The sequence below is a fragment of the Tursiops truncatus genome, chromosome 7, assembly GCF_011762595.2.
Source record: "Tursiops truncatus isolate mTurTru1 chromosome 7, mTurTru1.mat.Y, whole genome shotgun sequence".
In the NCBI taxonomy this organism is placed as follows: Eukaryota; Metazoa; Chordata; class Mammalia; order Artiodactyla; family Delphinidae; genus Tursiops; species Tursiops truncatus.
In genome coordinates, this window is record NC_047040.1 from 39,075,351 (window position 1) to 39,093,159 (window position 17,809).

The 17,809-nt window shown below is 36.5% G+C and overlaps 1 protein-coding gene across 1 annotated transcript in view; it reads left to right on the forward strand.

Moving 5' to 3' along the window:
• Window positions 1–17,809, forward strand: part of DNAH7 (dynein axonemal heavy chain 7) — a 243,722-nt gene that overhangs the window by 137,785 nt on the left and 88,128 nt on the right. The window contains exons 40-44 of the mRNA XM_019939243.3: window positions 5,828–6,700; window positions 8,919–9,148; window positions 12,251–12,581; window positions 14,532–14,878; window positions 16,460–16,640. Of these exons, the coding sequence (XP_019794802.2) occupies window positions 5,828–6,700; window positions 8,919–9,148; window positions 12,251–12,581; window positions 14,532–14,878; window positions 16,460–16,640 (1,962 nt within the window). The remainder of the gene's footprint in view (window positions 1–5,827; window positions 6,701–8,918; window positions 9,149–12,250; window positions 12,582–14,531; window positions 14,879–16,459; window positions 16,641–17,809) is intronic.

Consider the following 17,809-nt stretch of genomic DNA (forward strand, 5'->3'; position numbering starts at 1 on the left):
GCTCAAATATAACCTTACTATAGAGGCTCGTCTTAGACCATCTCTACGCGCTATAGCTCTTTATCCCTTGTCTCGCTTTATTCTTCATAACACTGAGTGTCACTTGACCCCGTCTATATTTTTGCTTACTTATTGTCTCTACTAGAACAGAAGCTTTATGAGAGCAGCAGCTTTATTTAGTCACTGCTTTCCGCAATGCCTGATACATGACAAGCACTCCAGAAATATTGTCAAATGAGTGCATAAAGGGAAGAAAGAAGGCATCTTACTATCCATAACATGCTTCGTCACGTGGGATTATAATGCTTTGCTTTCTTCCAATCATGAGAGCAGTTCCTATTTGCTGTTGTATATCTGTGGTATGTACAGTTAAACTTTTTAGCCTTTTTCAGATCCTGTCCTGCCTCAGATGTCAGATTACTGAGTTTTGACAATGGCTGTTGAGCTCTTTGGGCATTATAATAAGGTTCATAATATAATAACTCTTCATTTTTAGTGACTACTTCATATTCATATAGTGTCATGAGCTTAAGTCCTTGGCTCAAAACCTTGAAATGGCACCTGACTTTGTGGGGAGGAATTTGGAATAAAAGTCCAGCAGTCCATAAGACCTTGTATGTGTACCTTTCCCCAGTTTTTTCAGGTTACCTCCTGCTCTCACCTTCGTTCACCCACAACACAGGCCTCCTGGCTTTTTTCTGCCTGGAATGCTCTCCCCCCAGGTGTTGACCCTCTGGGCTGGCTCCCTACTGCCTTTGATCAAATCTCTCCTTCTCTGTGAGGCACAACGACCACCCTAATTAGTGCTGCAGCCTCACATCCCACTAGCAGTTCCAGTCTTGTTTGACTTGCTCTATTCTTCTTCTTTCCGTAGCAGTTCCATAGCATATATCACCTTCTAACATGCTGCACAGTTCATTTGTTATGTTGGTTGTCCATCTCCCGCAGGTGGCATGCCAGCTCCTGAGGGCAGAGGATTTTTTTCCCTCACGGATTTGTCCACAGTGCTGAGCACAGTGCTAGGCACATTGTTCTCACCGTCTCAAACAATAGAAAGTGATTGAGCTTAACACTCGTAACTTGCGCTTTATTTCTGTTTATTCAAAAAGATTTCAGTACTTTAGGTGACTGTTTCCTCTCCACACACTTTTGCCAAACTAGACAACCCAATATAATTTCACTAAATGATTTTTGAGATATAAAACTGGCTTACTATTTTGCATTCCCTTTGGTTTCTGCATTGCTCTCAATCGTTAATGTGCCTAACATCTGGTTTGCTTGTTAAATATAGATACTCAGCACAAGCAACCCAAGAAAAAATAGATAAATTGGGTTTCATCAAAGTTAAAAATATTCATGTTTCAAAAGACACTATCTAGAAAGTGAAAAGACAACCCATAGAATGGAAGAAAATATTTGCAAATCATGTATCTGATGAGCATCTAATATCCAGAATACATAAAGAACTATTACAAAGCAATAGTGAAAGATGAATAACCTAATTTAGAAGTGGAGAGAGAAATAGACATTTCTCCAAAGACGATATACAAATGGCCAATAGGTACATGAAACAATGTTTAACATCACTAATAATTAGGGAAATACAAATCAAGGTCACAGTGAAGTACCCCCTAACACCCAATAGGATGGCTGTAATTAAAAAAAAAAAACAACTGGATAATAACATTGCTTGTGGGAATGTTATATGGTGCAGCTGCTTTGGAAAACAGTTTGGTAGTTCCTCGAAATGTTAAACATAGAGTTACCATATGACCCAGAAATTCCACTCCTAGCTATATACCCAAGAGAAGTGAAAACATAGGTATACACAAAAACTTGTACATGAGTGTTAGCAGAAGTATTCATAACAGCCAAAAGTGGAAACAGCTCATACACATTAGTTGATGAATAGACAAACAAAATGTGGTGTGTGTGTGTGTGCTTATATACACACAGTGGAACTCTATTCAGCCGTAAAAAGAAATACTGATACACGCTACAACATGGATAAACCTAGAAAACATTACACTAAGTGAAAGAAGCTAGACACAAAAGGCCACATATAATATTTTCCCATTTATATGAAATGTCCAGAATAAGCAAATCCATAGTGACAGAAAGGAGATTACTGGTTGCCAGGGGCTGTGGCGGCATATGGGGTGGGGATAATAATAAGGGACTGCTAATGGGTACAGGGTTTCTTTCTGGGGTGATGAGAAAGATCTAGAATTAGATGGTGGTGATGACTGCACAACTATGTGACTATTCTACAAAAACCATTGAATCGTATGCTTTAAAAGAGTGAATTTTATGATGTGTAAATTATGGACCAATTAAAGCAATTTGTAATCAAGACCTTTAGGCAAATGAATTCAAAGCACAAATACAATATAAATATGCCAGAAATTACTTCCCCTGCAAAGATTTAGATTTATAATGGAAAATTATATGTGTCAACTTTTAAAAATATAAGGGGTGGCAATGGAATAATAGACGCCTGTATGGAAGAGAGGAGGGCAGGTATCAGCAGAAGTGAGAGTGAGGGAGCTTGCTAAGGTATTGAGAATGTTCTATATCTTGATCTTGGTGGTGGTCACCTGGGTGTAAATATGTGTAAAAGTTCCTGGAGGTGTACACTTAAGATTTTTGTACCTCGTGTAAGGAGATTTTTAAAAAGAAAAACAAAAAGATCTTCCCAGTCGCCATCCTCAAAACTTTTAAGTCAGCAGGTCCAGAGTGGGGCCCTAGATTCATGTGTGTTGACAGTCCCTGAGAAACACTGCCTTAGGTTCTTGCTAAATTGCAGCTAGATAATAATATACTTGATTCATGCTTAGACACTGATGCCCAATATGTGAGGTTGTCTTAGTTTCCTTTTTCTCATAAGAAGGAGGAGGTCTTCAGTATCTCAATCCGAGGAAGTGACTATTGTCATATGTTGGGAAACTCAATTGTCCCATAGAGGAATAGCTTTTGAACTGGGGTGGGGGGAGTATGTGGGAGGCTTCAGTCATACCATTTGTGTAGCTACTGCTGTTAGAAAAAAGGATGACACTATTATGTCAACCAGACAGCAGTGAAAACATTAAAATCATTACTTTTTTTTTTTTACATCTTTATTGGAGTATAATTGCTTTACAATGGTGTGTTAGTTTCTGCTTTATAACAAAGTGAATCAGTTATACATATACATATGTTCCCATATCTCTTCCCTCTTGCGTCTCCCTCCCTCCCACCCTCCCTATCCCACCCCTCTAGGTGGTCACAAAGCACCGACCTGATCTCCCTGTGCTATGCGGCTGCTTCCCACTAGCTATCTATTTTACATTTGGTAGTGTATATATGTCCATGCCACTCTCTCACTTTGTCCCAGCTTACCCTTCCCCCTCCCCATATCCTCAAGTCCATTCTCTAGTAGGTCTGTATCTTTATTCCTGTCTTACCCCTAGGTTCTTCATGACATTTTTTTTTCTTAGATTCCATATATATGTGTTAGCATACGATATTTGTCTTTCTCCTTCTGACTTACTTCACTCTGTATGACAGACTCTAGGTCCATCCACCTCACTACAAATAACTCAATTTCTTTTCTTTTTATGGCTGAGTAATATTCCATTGTATATATGTGCCACATCTTCTTTATCCGTTCATCCGGTGATGGACACTTAGGTTGCTTCCATGCCCTGGCTATTGTAAATAGAGCTGCAATGAACATTTTAGTACATGACTCTTTTTGAATTATGGTTTTCTCAGGGTATATGCCCAGTAGTGGGATTGCTGGGTCATATTAGGTAGTTCTATTTGTAGTTTTTTAAGGAACCTCCATACTGTTCTCCATAGTGGCTGTACCAATTCACATTCCCACCAGCAGTGCAAGAGTGTTCCCTTTTCTCCACACCCTCTCCAGCACTTATTGTTTCTAGATTTTTTGATGATGGCCATTCTGACCGGTGTGAGATGATATCTCATTGTAGTTTTTTTTTTTTTTTTTTAGTCTTTATTGGAGTATTATTGCTTTCTCATTGTAGTTTTGATTTGCATTTCTCTAATGATTAATGATGTTGAGCATTCTTTCATGTGTTTGTTGGCAATCTGTATATCTTCTTTGGAGAAATGTCTGTTTAGGTCTTCTGCCCATTTCTGGATTGGGTTGTTTATTTTTTTGTTATTGAGCTGCATGAGCTTGCTTGTAAATTTTGGAGATCAATCCTTTGTCGGTTGCTTCATTTGCAAATATTTTCTCCCATTCTGAGGGTTGTCTTTTGGTCTTGTTTATGGTTTCTTTTGCTATGTAAAAGCTTTTAAGTTTCATTAGGCCCCATTTGTTTATTTTTGTTTTTATTTCCATTTCTCTAGGAGGTGGGTCAAAAAGAATCTTGCTGTGATTTATGTCATAGAGTGTTCTGCTTATGTTTTCCTCTAAGAGTTTGATAGTTTCTGGCCTTACATTTAGGTCTTTAATCCATTTTGAGCTTAAAAACCCCAAAGTTAGCAAAAGGAAAGAAATCATAAAATCATTACTCTTGAACACAGTTAGGCTTATTCCAAGGCAGTTTGTAATAATTACATTTCTCAGTTCTGTAGTGTTTTCACATTTGTTGTCATTTCATTTTTGCCATGCATCTGTGAGATTTGTAAGGCAGGTATTACTACTTCCACTTTATAAGGTGAAGAAGCTGATGCAGACAGGTTTAATGTTAGAAAGTTTGCTGACAGAAATATACATTACTTGTTTTTGTGTGTATTAGTCTACTAGTGCTGCCATAACAAAAATACCACAGACTGAGTGGCTTAAACAACAGAAATTTACTTTCTCACACCTCTGGAGGCCAAAAATACAAAATCAAGTTGCCGTCAGTGTGGATTTCTGGTGAAGGCTCTCTTCCTGGCTCACAGAGGGCCTCCCTATGTCCTCACATGGCCTTTCTTCTGTGTGTCTGCAGGGAAAGAGTGAGAGCTCTGGTGTTGCTTCCTTTCCTTGTAAGGACAGCAGTGGATAGGATTAGGACTCCACCCATATGAACTCATTTAACCTTAATTATCTTCTTAATGGACCTTTCTCCAAATACAGTCACATTAAGGGGGTTAGGACTTCAACATATGAATATGCGGGGGAACATAGTTCAGTCCCAAACAGACTGCAACCAAGGGACATTCATACCACTCTAAGGAAATACTTATTTTATGTAGCAAGCCTGATTAACTACTTTTTGCAGTCCCACAACATGTGCAGATAAGCAGAGATTTATTTTAGTAGATTGCCCTCTGCAATTACTTACAACAAAAATAAGACAAATTTGCCCTCCACCTAAGACATTCCCTCTTTATCTAGAAAATGTACTTTTATTAAAATATATATATATAGATAGATAGATAGATAGATAGATTTGACAACAATTTTCAAGATGTTATCTGGCTGAGAAAAGGAAAAGATCACTTCAAGGGAGTTGCAAAACCCTAGATACCAGTGCCCAGCTCTGTTATCTATATCTGAGTGAGCAGCAAATGCAGTCACTTACCTTCTCTAGTCTTTTTTTCCCTTCTGTAGTCTTTAATGCTCTTTGCATATCTATAATCTACTTCAGTTCCCCCAATTTACCTTTATTTATTGACAACAGTGTAACTATGTATTATTCCAAATATATACGGTTAAAATTAATATTTAAAGTGAATATTATTATGAGCCAGTCCTCATTTGGATATACCTTTAATAAAACCCATAGAAATTTCTTGAGAGCACCTTTTATATTACTTGAGATGAGCACAGAAATGAAACTAAAAAAATAGAAGAGTCAGTTCTTAAAGCTGCTTTTTAATTATTACACAGGTGCTTAGAGTGTATTACGATCGCCTTGTGGATAATGCAGACAGAAGTTGGCTGATCAACTACATTCAAGAAATCTTGAAAAACTGTATGCATGAAAATTTTCATGAGCTTTTTCAAAGTTTGGATTTTGATAATGATGGAGTGGTGGAAGAAGATGACCTACACAGCTTAATGTTTTGTGATTTCCATGATCCCAAGAGAGAGGATACCAACTACAGAGAAGTTGCAGATGTAGATGCTCTCCGGGTGATAGTAGAAGCTCACCTAGAAGAATACAACAATATGAGCAAAAAAACCCTGAACCTTGTCTTATTCCGATTTGCCATAGAGCACATCAGCCGAATTTCCAGGATCCTGAAGCAGCCTCGCAGCCATGCTCTTCTGGTTGGCGTCGGAGGGAGTGGAAGGCAGTCTGTCACCAGATTAGCTGCCCACATGGCTGATTCTTCAGTTTTCCAGGTTGAAATCACCAAGGGCTACGATAATTCTGAGTGGCATGAAGACTTAAAAGTGATCTTAAGGAAATGTGCAGAAGGGGAGATGCAGGGTGTCTTCCTGTTTACAGATACTCAGATTAAAAAGGAGTCATTTCTAGAAGATGTCAACAATCTACTAAATGCTGGGGAGGTTCCGAATCTCTTTGCTTTGGATGAGAAGCAGGAGATATGTGATAAGATGCGTCATTTAGATCGCCAACGGGATAAAACCAAACAAACTGATGGAAGCCCCATAGCTCTTTTCAACATGTTTATCGATCGCTGCCGCAACCAACTGCATGTTGTCCTTGCCATGAGCCCCATTGGAGATGCATTTCGGATTCATCTTAGAAAGTTCCCTGCTCTTGTTAACTGCTGTACCATTGACTGGTTTCAGGTATTGTCATGTAAATTTATATAGACTTCTAGAAATATTGAATCTCCATCATGAGCATGACTTATTTTAGAGCCCCCCACCAAATTGTAGCTTAGCAGAATTTTCTGATCAATAATAATGTATTTTATGAAATTATAATTCAGAAATCATTATAATAGAATAACTTCTTATTGCCAGTGCATATAGTCATTGACATCAATTTATTGTAGAAAGTTTTAGGATAAAGTTGTGTATCAGTCAGCTTCCTGACAGGGAGCAGAGAGCACCCTGGAAGGCCTCACTGAGGAAAGTTGAATGAGGGGACTGTTCATAGAGGTGTAGGCAGGATTAAAGGAACTTGAGAGGGATGGTCAGGCAGGAACTGGTGGAGTGTAGCAAGAAGATGTTACTACAGTTGGGTAAAAAAGGGAATGGGGGGAAGAAGTGTTACTGGAACTTGGAGCTGTGGAAATAGGAATGTCTGATAGGAACAGGAACCCAAAACCTAGAGCTCAGCTTCTGCTAGAAAGGAAGAAGGGTAGAAATGCCTCTACCTCTTTTTTTTTTTCCAGCCTCTTTCCATTAGCAAACCCAACAGGACATCAAAAAGAAGAAAGCCCCAGAGACCACTTTTTCTAGTAAATTTCAGTATCAGGAAGTGCAGAGCAGACAAGGGGGTGGGGTAGGAAGTTTGCAAGCTGTGGCAGAGATCCTGTAAGTGAGATCTAACACATAAGAATTTTTGACCTTGGGGAATTTACATAGCCCCTTTGTTCCTCCATTTCCTGCTAAGATTAATTATTTCACGAAAAACATATTTATTGAACTCTTGCTTTGTAGCAGGTCTTATCCTAAAGCTGGAGGTGAATAGGAAAATGAAACAGACTAGGCTTCTGCTTTCCTTGAGTTTGCTTACTTACTTGCAAATTAGTGGAAAATAATTCATCATACAGGGTAGCATGTAGGTTTTCTGAATCAGTGACCTTTACGAGGAAAGATGAAGGACAAAAAGTGCCAGTTTTGAGAGGATCTGGTAAGAGAATAAATTAGTGAAGACAAGGAGCTACATAGAAGGAATGAACGGCGTGAGAGAAAATCAGGGTGACAGGGGCACAGTAACTGAGGGGGAAGTCGTAGAGCTGAGGTCAGAAAAGTGGGAAGCGCCAGATCAGATAGAGATTTACAAGTTGGGCTTCGGATTTTATTTTATTATTATTAATTTTTTTTGCAGTACGCGGGCCTCTCACTGTTGTGGCCTCTCCCGTTGCGGAGCACAGGCTCCGGACGCGCAGGCTCAGCGGCCATGGCTCACGGGCCCAGCCGCTCCGCGGCATGTGGGATCCTCCCAGACCAGGGCACAAACCCATGTCCCCTGCATCGGCAGGCGGACTCTCAACCACTGCGCCACCAGGGAAGCCCCGGATATTATTTTCAATGTGCTGGGAAGTCTTTGAAGGATTGTAAATTGAGAGTGTGAAAAGAGCTAATTTGCCTTTGATAAGATCACTCTGGCAGCTGCATAGAGCTCAGAAGCAGGGAGACCACTTAGGACACTGTTGGAAAATTCCAGGAAGATGGTAACAGAGAGTTGAACTGCAATGATGGTTGTGGGTATAGAAAGAATGGAAAAGATTTGGAAGCTATTTTAGGGATGGTGCCCATAGGACTTGCTTTTGGGATAGATGTAGGATTGAGGAAGAGGAGAGGGATCAGGATGACTAGCTTGAGCAACTGGGTGTATGGTGGAGATGTTGACTAAGTTGGGGAGGACTGCAACTATTTTGGGGGAGATAAGAACCGTGTTTTAGACTTGTTGAGTTTGAGATGGTTATAAGAGAAATCAAAGAGGTAGTTGTTGATCTAATTCTGGAGTTTAGGGGAAAGGATGGTAACATTTACCTCAGAATTGTTGGGAGAATTAAACAAGATAATAATAGTAGAGTGCGCACAAAGATAGACATTCTATAAATTTAGTTCCTTTTCTCTTCCTTGCTCCTGCAATACTCAGGCCCAATTTCTCTAACCCCTGAACAAACCATGAAGGGTTAATATTGCACACATTAGTTACTGGCTCCCTGTCATAAGGGGTCAAATACTAGGGGGAATTTCCTCATGAGTGTCTGTCCCACCCCATCCCTCATGTTTTCCCTGCATTTCCACCATCCATGAAGGACCGCAGTAATAACAAACTCCTGTCAGTAAATTGGATCATGTGCTAAAGCATTTATCTTAAATTCAGTCCTGGCCTGAAGATGCACTACAGGCAGTTGCCTCCCGCTTCTTGGAAGACATTGAAATGTCAGAGGAAATACGAGATGGCTGTATTGAGTTGTGTAAAAGCTTTCACACTTCTGCTGTAGATTTATCGACATCCTTCTATGTTGAACTTCAAAGATACAATTACGTGACTCCTACCTCTTATCTTGAATTAATTTCTACCTTCAAACTGTTGTTGGAAAAGAAAAGGAGGTAAAAACAAAATTTCTTATTTCAAAGTAAGCTATGGTGGTTTTTAAAACATTTGTGTGGACAAAAATGACATAGCAATGATGTGGTAGAGATTTATTTCATATATGTATATACTGTGAGTTTTGTTACATCATTAAATGATTTACTCCACAGACACTTTTAGGGTAGGGAACAGGGCTTATTCTTTTGTGCAGATGCATTGCCCAGCACATGATAAATGCATAATCATATTTGTTTAAGGAATGAAGGTGTGCCACTCAGAGCTGTGGTAAGGCTCCAGGATACTTCGACAATGCTATTGGGTAAACAACACTAGGGAGTAATTTTTCTTTAATAAGTAATTAGATAATAAATAAACCTTCTCTTTAGGTATTGAACAGCTGAAACCCAGAGACAGCCACTCAATATACATAACCAGCTTTCCTTCTTTAAGTAAACTCTTATTTGAAAACATCAATACAAACATCAATAAACTTATATGAATTTAAGCAATTTTTTATATTGCATTTGTAATTTTTAATATTTTTATTTCCCTCTTGAAGTCTGATTTATCAAACTAAACTTTCCCAGGTACTTAAATAATTTCGAAAATCTAGTAAGTTAAACTTATACATATGGTAAGCCTTAAGTTCTTTTCAGTGTTTGACTATTGTCTAAAAACTTAATGAGATTTTTTTACTTCAAAGCACAAATTAGCTCTGTTGATCAATTACATAACTTATATTGGAGTACAAGGCTGATCTGTTCATCTAATAGACCAAATTCTTCTAAATATTAAAAAAATACTTAAAACACCGAATGTGCACAGATTCCTTGACAAAAAAATAATAAGTTTAGTTTTTGCATATTAACTATAGTTCATTCTAAATCTTCCTATGGCTAACTCACTATCTCAGGCATTTTGAAGTACCTTTTCTCGTATTGTCCAAGATGCTACCTAGATACTGCTGGGAAACTCCTTAGCCATATTTATAGTGACTTTTGTAATGCCTTCCACAGCAGGAGTGTCATAGCTTTCCTATTCATCATGGCACACACCCCGTGTTGAATCATACCAATGGTATTTTTCCCATCTACCTAGTGAAATCTGCAAGTCCCACCCAAGGCTGCTACACAACTTAGCTGAATTTTACTATTTCTTTGGCTGTCATTTTATTATTTCTTACCATGCAGATCTTAGGATCTTTAACCTAATGGAATCTTGCTCTTCTCCCCCCATATTTTCCCATCCAGGGAGATCAAAACCGCTTGGGGAGTCTGATTAATTTGGGGGTATCACTCATCTTTCTGTTTGATTATATGCTCACAGTATTTAAGGCCATCCTAACTGGAAGAAAGATTATAAAAATGATATACAAACTTAGAGAAAGTTTGAAAGTAATAGTTTTCTAGGCATTTTTAGATATTCTTGTTGGCCTTTCTACTTTCCTCTTTTTAGAAATGTTCTCCTTTACCTCAACTAGAATTCCCACCCTGTAGTTATTCTTCCTTTAATAGCTAAAATCTTTAGATCTCCTTATAGCCAGGTAGTACTGTAACCTCGAAGCAAGTTATCAGGTTCCCTGCCAAGAAACCAGTGTTTTAGCCAGCAAAGAATCATGTGGGATGAACCACCACACTGAAACTGCTTCATGTTGGCAGGAGTGAGACCTTTCCAGTGCTTGCTCCACAAAGCTTCCACTGAAACCAAACTCACAGATAATATGGTATCGTCTATCCAGTCTCCTCAGTTCCCATTGCTGTAACACGTTTTGCTCGGAGGGAATCACAAATGCCAAAAGTATAGCATGTCCTGACTTGTAATGTTTTTTTTTCCCCATGACAGCCTTTTCAGTTTTCCAGCTCAAGCCAGTTAAGCACTCAGTTGAAGAGTGCGCTTCCACCTTTAGACAGTTATCAGGTTGGTTTGTTACCTACTCCAACCAACATTTTGAAGAGAATTTCTAAAATGTGTCACCTTTTATTTTGAGACATTATGGCATCTCAAATATTTAAAATGAAACAAATTATAAAGGAGCGTTTTCTCTACTCATAATGTATAATTATCTCTCGAACACATATGAACGCAGATAAAAATTTAAAGTATGTTAAAATGTTACATTATTTTGGGCTTCCCTGGTGGCGCAGTGGTTGAGAGTCCGCCTGCCGATGCAGGGGACACGGGTTCGTGCCCCGGTCCGGGAATATCCCACATGCCGCAGAGTGGTTAGGCCTGTGGGCCATGGCCACTGAGCCTGCGCGTCCGGAGCCTGTGCTCCACAACGGGAGAGGCCACAACAGTGACAGGCCCATGTACCACCAAAAAAAAAATATATATATATATATATATATATATATATATATATATATAAAACATTATTTTGAATCAATTATTATTACCTTATAATAATTTTGCACCAAAAAAGTGTTGAGCTTTATTCTCTATTGGCCACTTTTATCTTAAATTAAAAAATTCCTATTTCAAGATACTTAACACATCTTAAAATTATATGCCACATTTGGCAGCATTCAAAATAATGTATTTTGGGCACTGAAGTCTATTTAAAATAACTGATTATAAAAAGATTTTAAGGAGCAATAATGTTGTTGGAATAAACTTCCCAAGGTGACTAATTGTAGAGGCACATCATTCATCTCGGTATGAGGAGGTTCCTTGCCTTATACTTAGTGTATTTATCTTTTGAATTTGTTATATGCCTAGATATTGTGTCAGGTACTGGAAATATAAAAAATCCCAAGACATACTGTCTACTTTTAATTGCACACAATCTAAAGTTCTAGAGTTTATATTTTTCACAAAATTGTTAATATATGTGAAAAACTTTCAAACCACTTTTTTTAAGTTGAAGTATACCTGATTTGCAATGTGTCAGTTTCAGGTATTAAGCAAAGCGATTCAGTTATATATATTTATAACTTTTCAGATTCTCTTCCATTATAGGTTATTTATAAGATACTGAATATAGTTCCCTGTGCTATACAGTAGGTCCACTTCTTTAGTTATGCCTTGAAAAAGCCTGAAAAGCTCAAGAACACTTAATTTTTTTCCTTGAAGGAGGAGCTAGAGCCTGACAGCTAACCTTGTTTTATCTTTGCTTTCAGTGAAGTAATGAAAATGAAAAAGAGGTACGAAGTGGGTTTGGATAAACTGGATTCTGCTGCATCTCAAGTAGCCACAATGCAATTCGAGTTAGAGGCTCTACAACCTCAATTAAAAGTTGCTAGCAAAGAGGTTGATGAAATGATGATAATCATTGAGAGGGAGTCTGTAGAAGTTGCCAAAACTGAAAAAGTAGTGAAAGCTGATGAAACAGTAGCAAATGAACAAGCTATGGCTGCCAAAGCCATCAAAGATGAATGTGATGCTGACCTGGCAGGGGCCTTGCCCGTATTAGAGTCAGCTCTAGCTGCCCTTGACACTCTCACTGCACAGGTAAGAGCACAGCCACAGGCTTGCTGGGAGACGCATCATCATAGCTTAAGAAAGTACTTAATATTGTGTGCTACAATCTAGTCTGTTTTTCCAAATTAGTCTCCACATTTAATGCAATTGAAATCATTTTCAAATTGGGAAAAAGATTCCCTCATTCACCTGGAAAAAAAGAAATGTACATGCATAACTAAGACAATTTTGAAAAAGAAGCAAGCTTCCAAATGTTCTAAACAACCGTACAACAACTGTTATTTCAGGAACTTTGCAGAGCAACTTTAATCAACAGGGGTATAAGACCCAAGTACATATTTTGATGCTATGTGCACCTATTTCATATTTAGACACTTGTAATTGGAATATACCTTACAGTATATATGATAAAGTGTTATGTCAATATTTGTCAGTTGTTTTTTGTGATACATAATATGGCTTATAATGTTATATTTTATAATAGCATGTCTAAGCTTTGAAATTCATTAAAAATTAAGGTGTGAAAGTGAACATTTCAATTAAGAAAGATAAAGGTGAGTTTTAAAAAATAAATAGTGTTGGGAATCTTGGCAAAACTTTTGGATGAGGTAAGGGAGAAAGTGTTAGATCCTTTCGTCACACCTTACTCCAAAATAGATTTCAGATTGAAATTTAAATATAAATAGTTATATTACTATAAAAATGGTTGAAAATGTAGGTCAGATGTTAATAATCTTGGAATGTAAACTAAAACCTAGGATTTCTTTGGTATAAGAAATCAGGAACAAAAAAACAGTAAGCAATATTGTTCATAATGTATATGCTCTCTTTTGTATTTTTCATAAATAATAAAAATTTTTTAAAGTACTGAATTTTAGTACCTAAAAACCAACACATTTTGTTTGATATAAACACCATGGACAGAACTTTAGAAACGCTGAGGAAAAACTTTTCAACTGTATGGTAAACAAGATATTAATATGCTTCTATGTGAAAAGCTCTTATAAATCAATAACAAGCTCTAAGATAAGATAGTAAATGGTATAAAGAAGTACTAATTCACAAAGGAGGAAATACAAATAGTCAATAAACATATGAATACAAAGTGTCAATAAACATATCATTCCTTATTTGTATTTAAAGAAATACAGATCAAAATAAAATTTCTTTGGCCTGTCAGAATGCCTACCAGTGTTGCTAAGGGTGTATGTAGTAAAGCAGCAGGCACCCTTCTGCTTTCTGGAGGGCAGTTTGTCAGTATTTGTCAAAAGCTTTAAAACAATAAAAGACATTAAGACTTTAATTCAATATGGCAATTGTAATAGTAAAAAAGAGAAAAAGGCACAAATAGGGTATTAGAATTATGGTTCTTATCTATGCATTGGAAGGCTATCTATGCAGCCATTAAAAATGATGTGTTTACTAGCATGAGCGGATGTTCGCTATGTATTGTGATTGAAATAGGACAGATTTTAAAACAGCGTGTATGTTAAGTATACTATGATTCCGTTGGTTAAAATACAGCATATACACTGGTTTATAGCGTATACATATGAAAAAGATATAGAGGAATATAAAGGAAAATGTTTATAAGAGCTAACTATATATAGTTGGTTTATAGGAGACACTCATATGTATAATTTCTCTGTGTTTTTCTGTTTGCATCTATGACATTTATAGCTTTTCAGAAGCAACAAAACTCTTACTTTGTGACAGCCAAAACTCTCTTTCTTGTGTCTTTGAAGTAGATTTCATGTCATAAGTAATCTCATATAGGGTATCTTCCCGTTCCTCTTTTTTGTCTGTAACTTTTCCTTTGGGATAAACTTCTCAACACTTCTTGACACAATTCTATCACTTTCACCATTTCTACCCAATGAACGGTGAGTTTCTATCTTATGGCTTAGTTTGAAAATAGGAACCGATTACAAGTCATATGTAAACAATTCTTTTTTAATAATAGCATGTTATTATTTCAAGGACATTACAGTGATAAAATCCATGAAGAGTCCTCCCGCTGGTGTCAAGCTTGTTATGGAAGCTGTATGCATCTTGAAAGGCATCAAAGCTGACAAAATCCCTGACCCAACGGGTTCAGGGAAAAAAATTGAGGATTTCTGGGGTCCCGCCAAAAGACTTCTTGGTGACATTCGATTTCTACAGTCACTTCATGAATATGACAAGGACAATATTCCTCCAGCTTACATGAACATCATAAGAAAAAATTATATTCCAAATCCAGATTTTGTTCCAGAAAAGATTAGAAATGCTTCCACAGCAGCCGAAGGTCTGTGCAAATGGGTCATAGCAATGGATTCGTATGACAAGTAAGTACTAACAAAAAGAAAATGAACTGGTGTGTTTTATTTTCAGGTTTGGCCATTTAAATAATATAAAGAGCTACATAGGTGAGAGGGTCCTCAGAAAATCCTGTCTAATGCCTGTTATATGACATATTTACTGGAGGCAAGACTATACCAACTAAATAGTATAATACAATGATACTTCAACTTTTTGGACTCAGGAACCCTTTATATTCTTAAAAATTATTGCAGACCCCAAAACCTTTTTTATCTACCATATTAGAAATTAAAACTGAGAATTTTTAAAAATATTCATTTTTAAATAGCAATAAAAAACTCCACATGTTTACATAAGTAACTTTTTTTTAATCCACATTTTCAAAAAAAGTTGTGAGAAAAGTGGTGGTGTTTCATATTTTTGCACATCTCTTTACTGTGTGCTTTAAAAGACAGCTGGACTCTCAGATCTGCTTCTTCATTCAATCTGTTGTGGGATATATTGTTTTGATTGAAGTATATGAGGAAAATGCAGCCTCACTCAGATGTTTAGTTGCACAAGGAGGACCTCTTGGAGTCCCTGAAGGGGAGGGGACATGTCTTGGACCACATTTTGAAAACCACCCTTAACATTTATTCTTTGTTTAGACAAACAGCCTTTTTTGATGATTGTATGAGAAATACTTATATACAAAACAGTAAAAAATTTTGGTTATTTCTTCAAAACAGGAACTATTACTGGATGTCTTTCAAACTCATAAACAGTTTGAATCATTGTACATATATATTACAGGCTGTGTATATTTTGGACCATGATATATTATGTTAATGATAAATTTTAATTTAATGTTTTATCATTTATTTAGAAATATAACATGACTTAATTCCATTTTCCAGATAAAAGAGAATTTAGATCCATCCTTTTTCCTAATAATCCCTTTTATTACCAACATACATATTTATAAGATAGCTGGTTTTAGTTAGGGATATATTCTGAAATTTGAGAAAAGTACAATATAAAGACAGGAGTGTCATTCTTAGATGTATTTAATAAAACTGGAAGAGAAAAAAAAAGAGTTGGGGAACTGAGGAAGTGGGTGGACACACAGAAAATCATTTTAACTATTTTGAGATGAAAATAAAATAGTTAGATTAATCCATTTAATTATTTAAAATAATAAAAATTTTTTAAAAATGAAAGAGTAAAATGATGTGAATAAAATACCCTTCTTCTCATCATAATTAAGCCTTAACGAATTAGGCTAGTTTCCACAAACACTGCTCTATTTTACATGTATATGCTTATTCTCCTTTTCCAAAATCACCGAAATTGACATTGGTGACAACTGAATATTTTATTTTGGGTAAAAAAATTACTTATTTGAAAACATTATGTGTATCTGATATCTATTTTAATAGTCATGTTTTATGTGCTGAGATCAGATTTGACTGATTCCTAAATGAAATATAAAATATAGAAATCAGTATAGGTTATACATGAAGATGTGTTTTGAGTTATAGTAAGGATATTAGAAAAGTAAATTCAGTGACAGAAAGTACACTAGAATATTAAACACGTATTTAATTTTCCAATTTTACTTTTGGCAGAGTGGCAAAAATAGTAGCTCCCAAAAAGATAAAACTGGCTGCAGCTGAAGGGGAGCTTAAAATTGCCATGGATGGTCTCAGAAAGAAGCAGTCAGTGCTTCGGGAAGTTCAGGACAAGCTGGCCAAGCTTCAGGACACACTCGAACTAAATAAACAAAAGAAGGCTGACTTGGAAAACCAGGTATAGGATAATACAGACAAATATGGGCAAATCCTCAATTATTCTAAATAAAAATGATGTTCATGCTGGCACAAACACAGCAACCCTGTTTTCTTCCTGGTCAGTGGTTGGCAAACAGTGGACCGCAGGCCAAGTCCACCATTGTCAGTTTTTGTACAGCCCACAAGCTAATAATCGTTTTGACATTTTTAAATGATTATATATTAAATGATTATATAAGTACCTATATAATATCCTCATTCTTGCCTCTTGGTCCACAGAGCCTAAAATATTTACCTTCTGGCTCTTTACCCCACAAAAAGAAGAAAATTGTCAGTAAGCTCTGTTGTAGATTACTAGAATATTGAGCTAGATTATTTAAATCATTCTTCATTATAAGTGAGAAAATGGAGAACCAAAATGTTAAGTGACTTAGGTTATATAAGAGTTAATAACTGATTTTCTTTGCTGTACACCTGAAACTAACACAACATTGTTAATCAACTATACTCCAATAAAAATTATTTTTTTAAAAAAAAGAGTGAACGGCAGAGCTGAGATTAGAACTCAATACCCAGAACCATAGTGTGTCCACTGAAAATGTTTTTAAGACTAAAATCATTGCTCTTAGATAGTGATACCATTTGCAAAAATTAATTGCTAGAGTCTGATTATGTTCCAGAAAAAAGTCAAAACATTTTATAACAGTTAACATTTATTGCGTGCTTATATGCAAGGCACTCAATGTATATTATCTCATTGATTCTCACAAAAGCTTTCTGAGGGAGGTAATCTTTTTGAACCATTTTGTAATAACTGAAGCACAGAAAAGTTAAGCAACTTACTCATGGTCAGTGCAGCTTCTAAGCTGAGATCCAAACCCAGGCAATCTGACTCTAATAGCTATGCTGTTTCTCATTGTACTAGACTGCTTCTTTCTGTAGGATATGTGCACAAATTCTGTATTTGTGCAATATGTAACATGGTGCTAATCTTAAAAATGTGACCAATGATTAGGCATGGGTTCCAAGTGATCAGTTTTAGTTTAAATAATATAACTAAAAAATGGGTATGTGGTTGCTCACTGTAAACATTTTTCAACTGTGTTGTATGTTTGAAATAACTTTTCATAATAAAATGTTGGAAAATTATGGTAATGTAGATTGAATGCATGCATATATGTGCATTAA